Here is a 19,379-nt window from a genome sequence, read left to right as displayed (position 1 = left end):
CACCTTGAGGGGATGGTGTGAAGGGCCGGCCTCCACCCAGGGACATCTTCCTGGCCAGGACGCCTCCATGCTCAGCGTGGGCAGGGGGTGAAGGGCTAGCCCGTGCAAAGCCCAGGGGGCTGGTGCTACCTGACCTGCGGATGGCAGAGGACCTGGGGACAAGGCAGATATTAGGAGGGAAGGCCCCAGCAGCCCAGGGCCCCATGCCACGCCAAGTGGCTACAGTGCTGACAGATGGCTCACCCTCTGCTGCACTCCGTCCAAGTAACTGGCCACACAGTGGGTGTGTGGGAGGAGATTACCCCTTAGCATTCCTGCCCAGGGCGCCAACCCAAGTCACCCTCACCTAAGTCTCCGCCCCCTGTCAGACACCCACTGGCCCACACAGCCTTCTGTGAGTTCAAAGAAAGGTACCCTTCCCTCCCACCGTTTACTTCTGTTAAAACGGGCCAAAGTCAATATTGATTTTATCAGCTCAAGACGTTTTGGCAATCAGAAAACTGTCAAAATAACTTTAGAAAGCCAGGAAAGCAACAGAGTGAACGGCGGTGCTGAGTGCACGGTGCGCAGCCCGCACAGCCGCACATGCACGGCCACCTGGTCCCTCCATGGGAGCCGTGGAAGGACTCCGGCCACACACGCCCCTGGGCCGCGCCTGGCTACCGGGGACCCCGCACTCACCGAGGTGTTTGAAACAGGGTGGGTGACTGCAGGTTTCGCTCGATGCGCTGGTAGTTCTGCACCTGCGTGGGGACCGGGATGGGGACCGAGGCGCCACACCTGCTGCTGGAGAACGGGCCGACCCGGCTGTGGCAGAGAGAGATCAGGGTCACGACAGACACTGGGGTCACAAGAGGGTGAGGTCATGAAGCTGGGCCGCCGGAAGAAAGCCTAAGCCCAGACTTGCAAGCTAGGACAGAGGTCACCCTGGGCTCCATGCCAGGTCTGAAGAGCCGGCCTCTGTGCCTCTACACACACCAGCACGGCGGCGCTTGCACCCCACCTGGACTCCCGGTGTGACCCAGCCAGTGGGAGGCCGCCCTGAGCGTTGCTGGCCCTACAGGCTCAGGGGCTGCAATAGGGCTGTGCTGGTCCTGGCACCCCTGGTTGGTCCTCACTCACCTACGTCAATACGCCCCCCACTACAGTCGCTTCTGCAGGACGACCCCGCAGACCCTGCAGTCCTGCGAGGCCCGGAGAAGGCAGGGGCGCCTCGACACGGGCGGCCCAACCTCCAGCTGGAGGGCTGCTCACAGCCCCACCCACCCTGCCTGGGCCCTGCTTACCCTGAGGGACTAGGGGAGCTGCTGCAGGGTGGGGATGGAGATGGGGTCCGGCCATGGCTCTCCAGGCCCACAGAGGCCACCAGCGAGCTCCTGTGGAGAAGGGATGCCAAGGGCATTTTCAAGCCACGTGCGGCACAGAGCTCAGCCTGCCCTGCGCCCCACCAGTCCCACCTGCCGTGGACTCGGCAGTGTCATCCCTCCCCAAGCTGCCTGATGACTCCAGGCACGGGTAGCATGGGCCACCTCCAAGACCAGCTTTTCTCCTCTAAGATACAGGGCTGAGGGATGGGCGGCTCACCCACTGCACATCAGGCTGTCTGGCGGGGGCTTGGCACTGGGTACCTCAGCAACCAGGTCACCTGCAGGGGAAAACAAGGCTGGGCCTGGAGCCCTTACAGCCTGCCCAGGCCCCCCCACACCACTGGGGGTCCCTGTTGGACCCCCGCACACACTCCACCTTGCAGGCCCTCAGCGTGGACAGCAGCCTTGCAGGGTGCAGAGCCGGGGCGGCATGTCCAGGCTACATCCTCCCTGCCAGTGCCAGGCCAGCCCCGGGAGACCAGAGCACCACCTGCCTCCCTTTCTCCACACTTGAACTGTGCTTCCTGTCTCCCGTGTCCTCCGCCCCAGAGGCCTCTGGGCCCCTGCCCTCCAGCCTTCAACAGACTCTAGGACGGGTGGGGGAGGTCAAGCATCCACAGCTCTTAGTCTGGGCCCAACCCCCTCCAGGAATGCATAGGTTCCCGCCCCCAAAGAGGCTCTGGTCTGCCCCTGGTCCCCGTCTTCTTGTTGCCCTGAAAGCTGGCAAAGGGTCAAGGCCCTCCCCGGGTCCATCCCCGGGTCTGTCTGGGGCCTGGCTCAGGCCTCACCACCCCCGTAGGAGCCAAGCTGACGGGAGATGCAGAGGGCTCTGCGTAAGTCACTGTGTCCCTGGTGGACACGGGGGCCAGTGCCAGCCCAGACCTCCAGGAGCTTTAGGACATCCAGGGACAGACTGCAGGGCCCTCGGAGGAGCCACAGGCCCCAGGCCTGCTCCAAAAGTTCAGGCACCTTCATTCAACAAACACGTGGGCAGTCCCTGGACACTATGGAGGAGAGGGTCCCAAAATGCTAAGGAATAAACCCATCTGCAGGGTGTGGGGGCAGCAAGAGCTGCTGGGAAGCAAGCAGGAGATACACGGCGGCAGGAGGGAGGGGCGTGAGGCAAGCAGCCACCACCCAACCAGAAGAGCAGCGCTGCCTGGGGAGCCAGGCCTACGGCCTCTGGCCGACCACTGGGAGGACCCGGCTTTGATTCCCCAGAGACGGCCTCTCCAACCAAGCTGAGCTGATGCTGGTGCACCCAGGAGCCCGTCCTGACTGCCCGTGAGAGGAGATGGGCTACACGGTACGCCCAATAAGCGCAATGCACGCTCCCTGCACCTCAGGGGCACCTCTGAGCCCTGACCTGGAAACTGCGCGGGGACCATGACGAAGTCATCTGTGTCACAAGAGGAGTCCTTGCTGCCGCCAGAGTCCCGGGAGCTGTGCAGGAAGCCGGTGGCGTCAGCTGGGGAGGTCAGGGTCTTCTGTAGCTGCTGCATCTCGCCCAGGGACTGGGGGTCAACGGAGGGGCTGGTGAGCAGGGCTCAGGGACCCAGATACTCAGAAGAGCAGATCTCCCCTCCTTCGGAATAGCCCAGAACCCCAGTAAAGATCAGGGTGCTTGGGCTGAGAAGGGCTGGGTGTGTCTTTCTTCCTGGAGCTCTGCTCTCCTGTGCTTCCAGAAGACTCCACCCACAGGCCAGCCTTTGAGCTTATAAGGACAGTCCCCTGACGAGCCCTCCCACCATGCAGCCTGGGTGGGTAGAAGCCCTCGGCTCCCGGCCGTTCTGGAAGGCCCTGTTTTGGGGAGTTGTTCACCACCTGCTCTCTGCACCTCACTTGTCCATCTGCACAGCCAAGAAAACAGGTGCTGTGGGAGGGCGTGTCCAGTGTGGCGGCCTCTGCCACCACTGGTGGGCCCTGCTCTGAGGCCAGCGCCATGCTAAGGCCCAGCACACACCATCCACGTGGTGGTGGCTGAAGCCCCATGTGTCCCAGGGCCACTCTGCGGAGGGCCACACTCCCCTCGCCACATCTGAGCGTCTGGCTATCAACAGGCGGACAAGGAAGCTCAGAGGTCCGGTCCGGTCACAGAAGAGGGGGCCAGGCCAGGAAAGCCCAGTCATGAACTCATCACCACCAGCCACAAACATCACGCCCGAGAGCCAGGCGCTTGTTCAGATGGGCAGATGGACGGCCCAGGGCTGGAGCCCCTGACTGCTGAGTGGAGGGAGAAGCTGTCAGGCCCCTGGGGCAGCAACTCACCGGCGGGGAGGCCAGGTGGGAGGTGGAGCTGCTGCTGGAGCTGCTACCAGACCCAGAGCTTGGGTACGAGGGCACAGGCACAGGTGGGGCTGAGAGAAAAGGGCGTAGATCAGTCTGTGCCATCCCATCCCCTCCTCACCCTCGAGCCAACCCACAGACTGGACCAACTCCACCACATCCCCTCCACCTCCCGCTGCACCCCGAGCTGCAGGAGGGTGCGAGGCTCCTCCTGAGGCACCCACGGCTGTCACAGGGCAGCACCAGCCTCTCCTACACCGCATCCCCATGCCCTCCCAAGCCTGTGGCACCAGGCCTGCCCCTGGCCTTGGGGTTCCCGCTGCAGCAGATCAAGAAGCTGGGTGCCCTGCCCTCCCTGGGATCCAGCTTCAGCTCAAGGGCTGCTCCCTCTGCCCCATACTCAGGGTCTAACCAGACCAGGGAGGAAGGTGTGCAGACCCCTCCCGAGCCCCCAAGACCCAGGGAACTCACACTTCCTGACTGAGGGGCTGGCGTCGAGGAAAGGGTGATGGAAAAACTCATCTGCAGGAGAAAGGAGAGTGAGGCCTCAGGAGGACCCGACTCTGACCCCAGGCCCCACCTCCCCAGGGACGGAGCTCCAGCGGCTGCGGGGCCCCTGTCCCGGGGAGATGGAGCACGTGAAGCCCCCGCCAGCGCTGGCTGTCCAGAAGCGCAGCGTGCACGCGGGGCTGGGGCGAAGCGCGCGGCCACAGCAGCAAACACGGAGGGAGCGGAGCTCACCGAAGTCCATGCGGTCCTTGTGGTTGCGCTGGAGCAGGGCCAGGAGTAGCTGGCGCAGCGGGGCTGAGGTCTCCCGTGGGATGCTGGGGAGAGGAGGCTGGTGTGGGCAGGGCCGGCCGGGGAGACCCGCGGGGAGGGGCGGGGGGGCGCGCTTACGTGGGCACCAGCGTCTTATTCTTCTCATAGAACAGGCGCAGGTCCTGCGGGCTGCTGGCCTGCGGGGACAGGGCGGCCTGAGCGGGGTCGCGGGTGGCACCCGGCGGGCACCCCGCTCACTGCTCCAGGTGCAGGCGCGGTGGGCGCTATAGGCTCTCGGGGTGACCGCCCCGCCTCCCACCGGCGCACCCTCCCTGGGGGACACCGAAGCCCGGTCCTCCGCACCCCCGGACGCCTGCCCCGCGCCACAGCAGAGCCTGCCCCGCCCGCGGGGTGTCGGGGCACAGGGCCGCGCCCAGTTACCTGGAAGGGCGCCCTCCCGGTCAGGCACTGGTAGACGATGGTGCCGATGCTCCACAGGTCCGCCTTCCCGTCATAGTGCTGCGACATGATGACCTCAGGAGCCTGCGGGGCCAGAAGCGCAGGTCCGGGTGAGGCCCCCACAGACGCCAGAGCGGGCCCGCCGCGCCCCAGCCAACCAGAGCAGAGCCCTCTCCGCCCTAACTAAGCGGACGAGAGCCCACCACACCACAGCCAAGCCCCTGCCCAGCTAGGCGCCCACCCGGCCAAGGCAAACGCACCATGTACATGGGGGAGCCGCAGAGCGTGGCCGCCATCATGTTGCTCTGGAGGTACCGCGCGAAGCCGAAGTCAGCTGCGAGACAGACACATCAGGACGGGCGCCGGGGCTCCCCGCCGTGCCCGCCTGCCCGCAGTGCCCGCCGTGCCCGCCTGCCCGCAGTGCCCGCCTGCCCACCTGCCTGCCTGCCCGCCCGGCGCTCACCGATCTTGACGCGGATGCTGTTGGGGTTGGCGCGGCGGCCGGCGGGGTTGGACAGCAGGATGTTCTGCGGCTTCAGGTCGCGATGGATGATGCCCTTGCTGTGCAGGAGCCGCATGGCGCCCGCGATCTGCTGCAGGAAGAGCCTGATGGTGTCCTCGCTCAGCGTGCGCATGGCTGCGGGAGAGGCGGCTCAGGGCTCGGCCGGTCGAGCGGCCGCATGGACCGAGAGGAAGCCCAGCCCTGGGCAGGGGCGGCGAGCCGGGTCCGGAGGGGCATGGGGAAGGCACGGGGCGCACCCGGTGCCCCAGCGCTGCAGCTGCTGCAGGGACTCGACGCGGCTGCCCAGCCCTCCGCCCTCCGTACTGCGCGGGCAGCAGGCGCTGCCGGGAACCACTTGGTCCCTGGAGGGTACAGCCGCCGGACACGTGCTGGGAGCCCGGCCCGGGAGAGAGCAGCCCCTCTGTGCCCCCTTCCCGGCATCCAGACAAAGGCCAGCTCCGAGCAGCCTTGATCCGCAGCCCGAGTCCCCGCGTTGGCGCGTCTCAGCTCTGCATGGCCTCAGCGTCTATCTCCCAGGACGGAGATGGTGGGGTCCTCCCGGTGGGTCTGTGCCCTCAGGCGGGGGAGCCGCACCCACACTCCCACCCCAGCACTGAGGGCCACGCACAGCTGAGCAGGTTTGAGAGCGGCCCTGCGGACTCCCAGGTGCCCAGGCCTGAACCCCCTCCAGACCCTCAGGATACCCCAGAGGCCGCCGGCCCCACACATGCCTCCTGTGGCCCGGACCCACCTGGGAAGGCTGAGAACAGACGGGCGGCGCCCTCTGCCATCCTGCCCACCCCCCCACAGCCGTGGCCGCACGGCTTAATTCTGGGTGGGCCAAGAGCTGCCTTCCAGCCACATTATGGAGACCAGCACTGCACCCGTGCCACTCCCAGAGCCGTCACTCCACCAGAGGCCTGGCACTATGCTGGTCACAGCTGTCTCCCCAAGCAAAGGGGAGGTGCGCAGACGGGCGGCATCCTAACGTCCGGAGCAACTCAGCCTCCCGCATCCTCTCAGGAGCCCCAGGGAACGAGAAACCTGGTCTCACAATCAGCCAGGGACCCCCTCAAGCCAGGCCGCCTCCCAGGCTGGGCCAGGGTAGCCCTGAGGCGGGGCCCCGTGGGACGGGCTGGCAGCCCATCTGCTGTGCCGGTGCACTCACTGTGCAGGTAGTCGGCCAGGTCCCCGCCGTTGCAGTACTGTCAAAGACCAGACACACGTCAGGCTGCAGCGGGGGCCAGGGCCCACCTCCCAGCCTCCCCACCCCTCACACTTGGACACTGTTCCCTGGACCCTCAGGCACCCATCCACCCTAGGGTGGGTGTCCCCACACTCCCAGCTGGAAGACATCAATAGTGCTCAGCAGGTGCAGTGGCTCTCGCCTGTAATCCCAGCACTTTGGGAGGCCGAGGCAGGTGGACTGCTTGAAGTCGGGCGTTCAAGACCAGCCTGGCCAACACGGCAAAACCCTGTCTCTAATAAAAATACAAAAATTAGTCGGGCATCGTGGCCCATGCCGGTAATCCCAGCTACTCAGGAGCCAAAGGCAGGAGAATCGTTTGAACCTGGAGGCAGAGGTTGCAGTGAGCTGAGATCATGCCACTGCACTCTGGCCTGGGTGACAGTGAGACTCCACCCCAAAAAAAAAAAAAAGTCAGGCTAGGCCAGGCCAGGCATGGTGGCTCACACCTATAATCCCCACACTTTGGGAGGCCGAGGCAGGCAGATCACGAGGTCAGGAGTTTGAGATCAACCTGACCAACATGGTGAAACCCTGTCTCTACTAAAAATACAAAAATTCACCGGGCATGGTGGCAGGTACCTGTAATCTCAGCTACTCTGGAGGCTGAGGCAGGAGAATCACTTGAACCCAGGAGGTGGAGGTTGCAGCAAGCAGAGGTCACGCCACTGCACTCCAGCCTGGGCGACAAAGTGAGACTCTGTCTCAAAAAAAAAAAAAAGCTTATCACCTTCCACCCTGGCCACATCCCCCCTCTGGGACTCCCAGGGCCATGGCCATCAGCCTGCGCTTGTCCTGGTCCCACAAGGCACTCACCTCCATGACCAGGTAGACAGAATTGGCCATTTCCTGCAAGACAGAAACTAAGCTGTGAGAGGTCCCAGTGCCACCTGTCCCCACCCAGCCCTACTGCAGGGAGTCTGACTCAGCCCCAATTCAGCCTGGGTAGGTCCCACAGTGCCAGGAATTAGCTGGTCAGCCAGCGTCCAAGAGAGGAGGATGCCCGTGGGCCATGTGCTTTGTAGATGGGAGAGTTTAGAGTGCTGTGTTTTGTGGCCATCCAGGTCTCCAACATGATCAAGGTAAAGGTCCCTGGTCCCCCCATACCAGTGACAATTCCTGGCCCAGGACATACCCCCTTAGCAGGAAGGGCGAAGGCCAGGTGTGTGCGCAGGCCCTGACCCTCAGGCCATGGAAACTCAGCTCCTGAGCCCAGAATCAAAGACACCAACAGAGTGCAAGTTGGTGCTTCCACGCTGCCCCAGAGGCCTGCAGGCCTCCACCCTACCCCAACCTGGCAGCAGCTGAGGTTGCCACGCATGGCCCCGGTGCTTCCAGTCGAAGGCATCCCAGCCACCCCCTCCACTGCAGGGCCAGCAAGGCCTGGCCAGCAGCTGCTCAGCCCTGAGCTCAAACACAGACTTGACCTGGGCGCCACCTGCACCTGCCCTTGCCTGTCCCATGAAACTCGAGGCACCAGCGCCAGACACAGCGCACACCCCGACAGCCAGCACACACCCCCTCATCTGGGACCAGGGGCCTCCCTGTGGCCTACCACTCCTTGCAGCCACGGGTGAGCCCTCATCACCCCCACGTCACAGACGAGGAAAGTGAGGCCCAGGATGCCACATCAAACCAGGAGGCTGGGCTGGAGGATTGAGGCCCCCACACCCCCACTTGGGGCCTCAGAACAGGAGGAAGAAGCCCTTTCTCCACAAAGCCTCTCCCCCTGCCCTGTACCTATCCACACGCCCTGGGTGCTCGCAGGGAAGCGAATCCACACCCTGCAGAATGGCCGTCCCACTTCTACCCCGAGCTGCCCCAAGCTCTCTGAAAGCAAGGGGGAGCCGCACCTGGAGGGGCTGCAGGAGGAACACCGCCCTATGCCTGTGGGAGCCGGGCCCCACACAGGACAGCTGACAGGGCTCCTGCTCACCCTGGCCCCGGCCGGCCCCGACCAATCACAAGGCACCCCTGGTGAGGGGAGATCCACAAAGCCGTTGGTGACATCTGCTTCGTAAACAGAAGTCCCTGTGCCCCCAGAGCTGCCCCGAGGGGGGCCGTGGGCTGGTGCAAGGGTGCTGAGCAGGGGCAGGCTCAGGAGACAGTGCTCTGGGGCGGCTAAGGCCGATGCTGCTCAGGCAGCAGCCCTGGATCCAGACACCACGTGGCCAGAGGGAGACCCAGAAGCCCAGGCACAGCCTGGTGGGCCCGGCCCATGAGGCGGGCCTTGGCCCACCGCACCCACAGCCTGTGCACCCCAACCCCTGCCTGGGCTCACCTGCCTGCTCAGGAAGACTATGTGGGGAGCCCAGGTCCCCCAACAGCTATGGGGAGCAATGATCCACAAGCAGTGCAGGGCGGGACACAGGATGGGACGACAGGGACAGTGCCAGGCAGAACCCAGGAAGGAGGGGGAGACAGAGCTGGACCCAGAAATCACTTCAGGACAGCAGTGCCCACTCCCTGACCTGGGCCTGCCACTACCTTCCCCACGACCCCTCCAGGGAGTGCCTACGTCTCTCCTCCCCTCTCTGAGGGCCACCTGCCCTGGATCACACAGCCAGGGGCTCCCCAAGTCGTGACCTGTTCACCAGAGCTCCAAACCCACCAGCAAAGCCAGGACACGCAGGGATGTGTCAAAGACAGAGGCACCCTGCCGGGGTAACACCCAGTGTGCAGAGCGGGGCCCGGCCTCCCATCCCCCAGCCACTCACCCAGCACCAGGCTGTGTGGGGCAGGGGCTCCCTCTGGGCAGGGGGTGCTGACTGAAGCCCTGCAGCCTCCTCCCACCCCCAAACCCTAAGGCAGCCACCCCTCAGCCCTAGAATGGCAAAGGCCGGGCCAGTACCATGGCTCATGCCTGCAATCCCAGCATGTCAGGAGGCCAGGGCAGGAGGATCACCTGAACCCAGGAGTTTGAGACCAGCCTGGGCAACACAGCAAAACCCCAACTCTACAAAAAAATACAAAAATTATCCAGGTGTGACACTGTAGGCCTGCAGTCCCAGCTACTCCGGGCTGAGGTGGGAAGATGGCTTAGGCCCAGGAGGCCACAGCTGCAGTGAACTGGGAGATCACACCACTGCACTCCAGTGACGTGACGATTTCTCAAAAAAAGGCATGGCAAAGGCCCACCAGGGAGATCCCTGTGGCGCCAGTGACTGGCCTGGGCCCACGGGACCCTGGCAAGGAGGCTCTTCCCCACCCCATCTGCTGCCTATACTCCAGCAAGGGTCCCCAACACCCCTACCCAGGGCAGCTGGCCCTGCCATCCCTCCAGCCACACTGGCCTCATGGGTGTTGGGACCCACCTTGCTACTGATGCATCTAGACCCCTGGCCTTGCCCCAGTGTCACAGATGTCACCCCCATATCACACCTTCCGAGACCCTTCTACCCTTCCCACTGTGCCGGCCGCCTCCTCCATCCCCCAAATCTTGGGGCACCGACTCCCAGAAGGGAGTGGGTGGGGGGCTGTGGGGCCAGTGGACCTCCAGCCTCCTCACTGCACGTCAGATGGTCCCTTGCAGAAACCACGGCCTGGCCCATGCTCAGCCTCCCTCCCAAAAGGTCCTCCCCAGCAGGAGACTCAGGGCCAGCGGGGGTCGGGCCGCAGGGATTGCCTGGGGGCATCCACCTCACCACAGACATTCGCCCCAACTGCCCTGGGACAATGACAGCTTGACAGGCCCTCAGGGCTGTGGGCATCCAGCTCCCTGAGGTGGGCGTCAGGGGCACACCAGGGCCCTTCCCCACACCTCCAAGAGCCTCCTGTGAACTGGAAATCCACCAGCCCTGCACGAGCCCAGGCAACAGGCCGTCAGCAGCCCACTTTCCAGACGAGCACACTGAGGCCCCAGAGGCTGGGAGACGTGCCCAGGCTGGGAAGTGGCAGGGCAGCCCAGGCAGGTGGGCTGGAGTCCCGTCCTCACTCTCTGCCCATGCCAATGGGAAGCCGTAACCCTCGTGTCCTGGAAGGGCCCAGCCCTGCCGCCTCCCAGCACTGGCAGAGTCAGGGATGAGGAGTGAGGACAAACAAGCCCTGGTCCACACCCCACCCCACCAGGGCTGGGGACCTTCTCCAGGGCAGCTGCAGGCCCAGGCCTGACGCCACAACCCCCAACCCATGGGGGCCCCCAGCTGGGCCTGCCCACCTTACCCACGGGCAGCAGTGACTCTCTCTGGGGCTCCTGAAGGGGGTGAGGTGAGAGCACAGCCTCACCAGCCACCGCTGACCTCCCCTGCCCAGTCTGGGCCCACCCAGAACCCACAAAGGGCATCGGGTTCCACCTCTGCCTTGCAGCTAAATTTGGTTTTCACAAGCTACCGTGGGGAGCGGGGACCAGGCAGGCTCCCAGCACCAAGCCACCCAGAGTTAGACAACAGAAAGGGTCATGGCTGCCCCCCTGGGCTCTGGGGAGGGGACCAGCCACCCAAGGCAGAGCAGCTCGCCTCTCAAAGGACAGCCCAGGGGTTCGTCCCATCATGATACACACAGCCGTGGCCACCCAGCCCACACCCGAACCAAACCCCCGGCTCCCTGAACTGTCACCCCTACCCCAGGTGGTGAGTGCCACCTTGTCGCCTATTTAAAGGGAGGAAATGAAAGGGCTGCTGACCATTCCACAGGCTGTCCCTGAAAGGGGGGATGGTTAATCCTCACATGTGCAGCCGACGCACAGAACACCTTTAAAAAGGCAGCAAAATCCACACCTCTCTGTCTCTGGGCAGCCTGCCTAAGGGACCCGGGACAGTACCACCCCGGCAGGCCAGGCCCCCACCCTGCATGCACGTACAGCGGGCCAGAGCCAGGTGTCCCAGGCAGCCTGGCACGGGCGTCTGGGCACGTAGGAGGCCGCCCCGCCCCCAGGGTGCTAAGGTGCTTTACTTAATAGGATCCAGGCTCCCACCCTCTGCCAGCCCTGCTCCTGTCTGGTGATCCTGGGCTGTGCCTGGTGAGCAGGCAGTGACCTAGTTCACGCCTCCAGAGCTGCCCTTCTTGGCTCCAGAAAGTGGCAAAAGCCACAGCTGTGGCCGGACAGAACCACCCTGCACCCAGACAGGGTTCTCCTGGACAGCTCCCAGAAGGGAAGAGATGCTGGCTCCACCCTGAGGAGGAAGGCCTGCCCTCTGGGCCCGAGGAACCACCTGCAGCCGCCCGCTGTGTGTGGGCCTCCTGGGCGACAGTGCCAGCTGACCAACCTCTGTGACCCGCCTGCTGGGCCTGGGCGTCTTGACTATCTGGGAGTTCAGCTTCAGGGGGTTGAGGCAGGTCCCTAGACGCAGCGGGGCAGGGGTGGGTGGCCCGACCCTTCTGAGGGCACAGTCTTGCTTGGAAAAAGCAGGGCACACTCCCAGTGTAAGCTGCAGAGACCCTCAGGAAGACACCAAGTCCACACCTTCCTCCCGAGGCCCGGCCATCCCAGTTGGGGCACGCCCCTGTGAAGCCTGTTCCCAGCAGCTCAGGTGACTGAGACTCGAGCCCCAGCCATCGTGGACAGACACTGATACGAGGTTACAGTTCCATAACAGGGTACCACGCAGAAACGAAAACCACCTCCTGTCACCCACGGCGACACGGCACCCCTCAAACCCACGGCTGAGATCCCACCTGTAGGCTTAAAGTCAGCATGTGGCAAATCGAGCATGTGTGCACCAGGAACCACGCTGAGGTGCAGAGTGAGCGCGCACAGCAGGGGCACTCGGCAGAATGGACGTGCCCTTGGTGGGAGGGAGGAGGGCAGCTCGGGACGCAGGCGTGGCTTCAGGCTGGCGCCTGCTAGGCCACACAGGGCCTGTTGTGATGCACCTCGTCATCTGTACTACACTTGCCAGTATTTTTATCCCTTATTTTTTTTGAGATGGAGTCTTGCTCTGTCACGCAGGCTACAGTGCAGTGGCCTGATCTCAGCTCACTGCAGCCTCCGCCTCCCAGGTCCAAGTGATTCTCCTGCCTCAGCCTCCCAAGTAGCTGGGACTACAGGTGCCTGCCACCACACCTGGCTAATTTTTGTATTTTTAGAAGAGACGAGGTTTTGCCAGTTGGCCCGGCTGGTCTCAAACTCCTGACCTCAGGTGATCCACCTGCCTCAGCCTCCCAAAGTGCTGGGATTACAGGCATGAGCCACTGTACCCAGCCTTATCCCATGATTTTAAAAGTTAGATGTAATCCCAGCACTTTGGGAGACTGAGCCAGGCGGACCACAAGGTCAGGAGTTCAAGACCAGCCAGGCCAAGAATAGAGATGGTGAAACCTCATCTCTACTAAAAAATACAAAAAATTCGCCAGGCGTGGTGGCGCGTACCTATAATCCAGCTACTCAGTAGGCTGAGTTGGAGAACTGCTCAAACCTGGGAGGCAAAGGTTGCAGTGAGATGGCACCACTGCATTCCAGCCTGGGCGACAGAGGGAGACTCCGTCTCAATAAATAAATAAACAAACAAACAAACAAACAAAAGTTAGCAACTTTACAGGTAATTCCAGAAATGCCTAGGCCCTGGGGGCTCCTTCACAGGTTCCTGCCTGGGAGCTGGGTACCCACAGGCCTGGGAGCTGGGTACCCATGGGTCTCCGCTTAGCTTGTGCCCTCCCCCAACTCACGCCACAGACCGTCCCCCCGCCAGACCAGGCCAGGACTGCTGGCAGCCCCTCCTCACTCTGGGATGGAGTCAGTCTCATGCCAGGCTGGACTCCCTGAGCCCACGGTATCCCACGCCCCTCAGCAGTGGCTGGGGAGCACATCTCTTGACTCGGGTCTCCACAGCAGGTAACTCACAGGCAGGGGCTCTGTCTGCAGGGCCTGAGTGAGTCACAGCTGCGCAGCCCAGCAAGGCCTTTAGCTGCAAGGGACCGGTCAGATGGCCCGCTGGCCAGGGGGGCCACCGTCAGCAAGGCCTGTTGCCACCAGCCCTCCTCTGAGGGCATGCTGGGCAGGATTCAGGCCTGGCTCCACAGCCCCATGCCCTGATTCTTGGGGCCAGGCAAGTCCAGATGCTGACACCACACCCTCAGTGAGGAGGCCAGGGGCTGCAGCTGCCTTCCAGCAGCATAAACCAGGACGCACACTTCCCAGGCACTCACATCTTCACCACGTTGTATGGCTGAAAAAGAAACCCAATACACAAAACCCAACGTACTAAGAACAAAAATAACCATCTCAACAGTAACAAACAACACGGAGGGGAGTACCTGCCCCCTACTACAAATGGGCGACTTCCCTTAACAGGTGCTGAAAAAGCACCTGGCAGTCAAGAGTATTTACAGAGCACTTACAAAGGGACAGGCACGGTTCTAAGAACTTAACATGCTCAAGCTGTCATCACAACCACGACAGTTTTTGAAAGGTAAGAAAATCGAGGTGCCAGGAGGCTACCTGCCCAATATCACACAGATAAATACTGGAGCCAGGACACAGAGAAAAGCAGAACAGTTCAGAGCCATGGTGCTAAGCACGGTACCCTTCAGCCTCGGCACAAAAGGGACCAAGAGCTTGCCAGAAATATGTGCCAAACCAGGTACAGTGGTGTGCACCGGAAGTCCCTGCTACTGAGGAAGCTGAAGTGGGAGGATCCCTTGAGCTCAGGTGTTTGAGGCTGCAGTGAGCCATGACTGTGCCACTGCACTCCAGCCGGGGCAAGACAGACCCGGTCTCTTTATTAAGATCAGGTGAGGTGGCTCACACCTTTAATCCCAGCATTTGGGAGGCCGAGGCGGGTGGATCACGAAGTCAAGAGATCGAGACCATCCTGGCCAACATGGTGAAACCCCATCTCTCCTAAAAATACAAAAATTAGCTGGGCATGGTGGCACACACCTGCAGCCCCAGCTACACAGGAGGCTGAGGCAGGACAGTCGCTTGAACCCAGGAGGCAGAGGTTGCAATGAGCCCAGATTGTGCCACTGCACTCCAGCCTGGTGACACAGCGAGACTTTGTCTAAAAAAAAAAATAAATACATACACACAAATATATATATATGTGTATATATATATATATACACATATATATATATTGTGCAGGCCGGGCACAGTGGCCCACGCCTGTAATCCCAGCACTTTGGGAGGCTGAGGCCAAGGTCGGACATTCGAGACCAGTCAGGCCAATGTGGCAAAACCCCATCTGTACTAAAAATACAAAAATTGCCAGGCGCAGTGGCTCACGCCTGTAATCCCAGCACTTTGGGAGGCCGAGGCGGGTGGATCACAAGGTCAAGAGATCAAGACCATCCTGGTCAACATGGTGAAACCCCATCTCTACTAAAAATACAAAAAATTAGCTGGGCATGGTGGCGCGTGCCTGTAATCCCAGCTACTCAGGAGGCTGAGGCAGGAGAATTGCCTGAACCCAGGAGGCAGAGGTTGCGGTGAGCCGAGATCGCGCCATTGCACTCCAGCCTGGGTAACAAGAGTGAAACTCTGTCTCAAAAACAAAAAAAAAAAAATACAAAAATTAGCTGGGCATGGTCATGGTCACCTATAATCCTAGCTACTCAAGAGACTGAGGCAGGATAATCACTTGAGCCCGGGAGGCAGAGGTTGCAGTGAGCCAAGATCACGCCATTGCACTCCAGCCTGGGTGACAAGAGCGAAGCTCCAGCCGGGCATGGTGACTCAGTCCTGTAATCCCAGCACTTTGGGAAGCAGAGGCAGGTGGATCACAAGGTCAGGAGTTCAAGACGAGTCAGACCAACATGGTGAAATCCCATCTCTACTAAAAGTAAAAAAATTAGCCGGACATGGTGGTGCACGCCTGTAGTCCCAGCTACTCAGGAGAAATGCTTGAACCCAGGAGGTGGAGGTTGCAGTGAGCCAAGAACATGCCACTGCACTCCAGCCTGGGCACCAGTCAGACTTCATCTCAAAAAAAAAAAAAAGAAATACACCGGACAAAGGACAGATGTTTTTTTTTGATGGGAGTCTTGCTTGGTCACCAGGCTGGACTGCACTGGCACATTCTCAGCTCACTGCAACCTCCAACTCCCCGGTTCAAGTGATTCTCCTGTCTCAGCCTCCTGAGTACCTGGGATTACAGGTATGTGCCACCACGCTCAGTTTATTTTTGCATTTTTAGTAGAAACAGGCTTTCATCACATTGTCCAGGATGGTCTTGAACTCCTGACTTCATGATCCACCTGCCTTGGCCTCCCAAAGTGCTGGGATTACAGGCGTGAGCCACCCACTCAGCAACAGGTGGTATTTCTAACATTCCGTTGCTCAAATAGTGAAAGTTCATTTATCATCAATGAAAAAACCGTAAGAAACGTCATTTTCCACGTCTCACGTGGGCCTCGATGGAAGCGCCTAAGGGCCACCTTCCTGGGAGGTGCCGGAAGGCCGGCTGAGATCGCTGGCACTGCCTCTCTGGAGGGCCATATGGCAACAGCTACTCAAAAGCAAGCATCCCTCCTGCCCAAGGATTCTACTTCTAGGGTTCTTGTCACAACCACACGGACGTAGCAGCTTCCCACACAACCTCACGTCCCACCTGCAGGGCCGTGGTGAAGGCAGTCACGGGATCTCGGGTAACAGGCAGCCCATGGCTGGAAATCAGCCCGCAGCCCTCATCAGCACAGCGGCTAGCACCCCACCACGGTTCCCACAACCAGGGAGCGCTCTCTTACAACCCTTCACAGAGGAAGAAATAGGGCCGCAAAGCCAAGAAGCGGCAAACCCAGCGTGGCAGCCAGCGCTGGGCCCCTCACCAGTGGCGGCCTGGCTCTGAACCACTGTGCTTAATGGAGAAGAATAAACTTTGAGGTTTATTTTTTGAGACAGGGTCACACTCTGCTGCCTAGACTGGAGTGCAGTGGCACAATCACGGCTCACTGCAGCCTCAAACTCCTGGGCTCAATCAATCCTCCCACAGCCTTCTGAGCAGTTGAGACATGCCACCACGCCTGGCTCATTTTTCCTTTTCTTAGAGAGGGCAGGCCTTGCTATGTTGCCCAGGCTGGTCTGTCTTGGCCTCCCAAAGTGCTGCGGTCACAGGTGCGATCCACTGCGCCTGGCCGAGGGGTCAGTTCTGATGTGGACTGAGGCAGCACAGAACACTCCCCGAGCTGTGCTCTTATGGACAGGGCACCGGTCAGTCACCCAGGCTGGATGGAGAGCAAGCTATACTCAAGTGACAAAATTCACGACACAAAGAGTGGGACGGGTGCAACAGGGCACAGTTGGACACGTCGCCTTGTAAGGACGGTTGTCCCGTGGCCCAGAAACAACTAAGGCAGGTGCCTGAGCGTGGAGGACAGCGGAACTCCATCCAGACTCCATTGGGCAGGGCTGGGCTGTCACCTTCACCTCGCTCCCTCCAGTGATGTTTGTGGATTTTCTTTTATCAGCCAAATTGTTCATTACGCATTTTTAAAAGCCAATTCTTGGCCGGGCACGGTAGCTCACGCCTGTAATCCTAGCACTTCGGGAGGCCGAAGCGGGTGGATCACAAGGTCAGGAGCTCAAGACCAGACTGACCAACATGGTGAAACCCCATCTGCCCTTAAAAAATACAAAAATTAGCTGGGTGTGGTGGTTTGTGCCTGTAATCCCAGCTACTTGGGAGGCTGAAGTAGGAGAACTGCTTGAACCGGGATCCGGGAGACGGAGGTTGCAGTGAGCTGAGACGGCGCCACTGCACTCCAGCCTGGGCTACAGAACGAGATTCCATCTCAAAAAACAAAAAGCCAATTCGTATTTTCTAGGTTTGGGTGCCTGCCTCAAACACAGCCTCATGGCCACAGGGCAGCAATCCCCCACCTGTGGGGCAAGGGCAGGCGCTGGAGCAGGAGCCCGGAGCGCCTGCAGCCGGTGTCTTTAAGAGTTTCCAGAGTAGAGGAAGCCGCAATGCTGTCAGCACTGGAGGAAGTGGCAGATGCCCACAACCAGGTGTGTGCAGCCGATGGGAAGAACGGGCCGTGGGTCTGTGGGGGCCGTGTGGACAGTGATGGGCCCCCGCCTGGAGACGCCCAGGACTGGACCTGGGGAGCCTGGGGGTGGGGAGCAGCAGGCAGCGTAGTCCGGAGGTTGGGGGTAGCCTCTCGGAGTCGCTGCCTGGCCAGGGACAGCTGTCCACTCCTTGCTGGCTCCCAGAGCCGTGACGCACGTCCAGGCTGTGGCTCAGGCAGGAGGCTTCCAAACGTGGGGAGGATGAAGAGCGGCGGAAAGGAGGGAGGAAAGCAGGGACAAAAGGGGTGGGAAGGGGGCAGAAAAGGAGCAGGAGGGGCGGCCCAGCCCCAGCATATGCTGTGCCTGGGTTTCCAGGTACTCCCTGTCACGCTGGTCTAGGCCCTCCCCACCCAGCACCTTGTCCCCAAGGCCACAGCAAAGCCCTGCCAGGCAGAGGGAGGAAGCCACCAAAACACGGCTGGCCCGCCAGCCCTTCCCTCAGCCAGGGGCTGGGCCCTGGGCTCGGTAAACAGGTCACAGAACCATTAGTCAGCACTTTGGCGGGTGGGAGGTTCCCAGTCCAGCGTCCCGGCTCCCACAGTCCCAGCCGGGCCAGCCCTGGGTTCCGGGGCATAGGGGCAGCACCAAAGCCAGCTGGTCCCACCGCCTGCATCCTGGGGCCAGCTGGGCCTGAGGTCACCTCCTTGGCCAGCCAGCAGCAGCCCACTGCACCCAGGCCAGGCCTGACTGCCAGCGAGCAGGAATCTCCGGCGGCCCCTCCCCCACCCCGTCTGACGCAGAGAGAGGCTGGCCAATGCCAGCCACAGAAGCAATGTCAACAAACACACGGCCCAGACAGGTGGGCCAGGCTAGCAGTGCTGCCCGGGCCTGCCGGGGACTCAGGCAGGCCCCAAGGGCTGGCGCCCCGGTACAGTGCGGGGGAGGAGATGCCCGGCCCTCAGTCCGCCCTGCGGCCCAGACACCCCCTCCTCAGTCACACAGCTGAAGAAGCCACTGCAACAGCCAGCCCAGCCCAGGCCTGGAACCAGGGTGGGGTCTCCAGGGGCCCAGCAGACCCCAGCCTGGACAGGCTCAACACCAGTGCTGACCAGGGTACCCAGCACCTCGGGCCAGTCCCCCAGCCCCGTCCCAGCAGACAGCAGCCCAGGAACCTTACCTGGAAGTCGTACAGGGCCACGATGTTTTCATGTTTCAGTTCCTAGGACAGAAACCCAAGTTTCTTATCAGTGTGGGGAGGGGGGCTCGCCCCTGCCCCCGCCCCTCCCCCAGCACCAGCTCACCTTCAGGATCTTGATTTCCTTCCCCAGCAGCGTCTGAGACTTGGCGAGGTTCTTCTTGTTAATGCACTTGACAGCGACCTCCAGATCGTGCTTCTGAAAGCCAAATATGCTCCTTCAGCCAAGGCTGCCCCTCGAGGCTTCCCCAGACCGCAGTCCACACTGGTGGGGCCCTAAGATGATCTCGGTTGGGGGTCACGGGACTGGAAGGCCGAGGGAGGAGCAAGGTTGAGCATCGGGCTGGGGGGTCCTGGGGTAGGGATCCAGCCTGGAAAGCCGGGCTGGGGGACTGGGCGCGGGGTGTCCTGGGGTGGGGATTTGCACAGGAACGCCGGGCTGGGAGTCTCAGGGTGGGGACCTGGCCTGCACAGTCAGGCAGGGGGTCCTGAGTAGGGAGTCGGCCTGGAAAGCCTGGCAGCGGATATCGGGGCGGGGGTATGGGCTGGAAAGCCAGACTGGGGATCTCGGGGTGCGGCGTGTCCAAGGGCGGGAGTACGACTGGAAATTCGGGCTGGGGGACCCGGGGTGGGGACCCTGGAGTGGGGGTCGGCCTGGAAGGTCGAGCGGGGCTCCCAGGACA

At 61.7% G+C, this 19,379-nt stretch overlaps 1 protein-coding gene across 1 annotated transcript in view; it reads right to left on the bottom strand.

Moving 5' to 3' along the window:
• Window positions 1-19,379, bottom strand: part of ULK1 (unc-51 like autophagy activating kinase 1) — a 54,019-nt gene that overhangs the window by 7,552 nt on the left and 27,088 nt on the right. The window contains exons 4-19 of the mRNA XM_032270897.1: window positions 18,803-18,895; window positions 18,679-18,720; window positions 7,436-7,468; window positions 6,542-6,578; window positions 5,335-5,508; window positions 5,132-5,205; window positions 4,854-4,955; window positions 4,551-4,609; window positions 4,395-4,477; window positions 4,125-4,175; window positions 3,636-3,724; window positions 2,734-2,881; window positions 1,585-1,645; window positions 1,287-1,376; window positions 682-807; window positions 4-152 (exon numbers count right to left, since the gene is read on the bottom strand). Of these exons, the coding sequence (XP_032126788.1) occupies window positions 4-152; window positions 682-807; window positions 1,287-1,376; window positions 1,585-1,645; window positions 2,734-2,881; window positions 3,636-3,724; window positions 4,125-4,175; window positions 4,395-4,477; window positions 4,551-4,609; window positions 4,854-4,955; window positions 5,132-5,205; window positions 5,335-5,508; window positions 6,542-6,578; window positions 7,436-7,468; window positions 18,679-18,720; window positions 18,803-18,895 (1,411 nt within the window). The remainder of the gene's footprint in view (window positions 1-3; window positions 153-681; window positions 808-1,286; window positions 1,377-1,584; window positions 1,646-2,733; window positions 2,882-3,635; window positions 3,725-4,124; window positions 4,176-4,394; window positions 4,478-4,550; window positions 4,610-4,853; window positions 4,956-5,131; window positions 5,206-5,334; window positions 5,509-6,541; window positions 6,579-7,435; window positions 7,469-18,678; window positions 18,721-18,802; window positions 18,896-19,379) is intronic.

Source organism: Sapajus apella, unplaced genomic scaffold (genome assembly GCF_009761245.1).
Source record: "Sapajus apella isolate SASKATOON/1434 unplaced genomic scaffold, GSC_monkey_1.0 scaffold218, whole genome shotgun sequence".
Lineage (NCBI taxonomy): Eukaryota > Metazoa > Chordata > Mammalia > Primates > Cebidae > Sapajus > Sapajus apella.
Note: the sequence above shows the minus strand (reverse complement) of the source record. Positions and strands in the feature narration are given on the sequence as shown.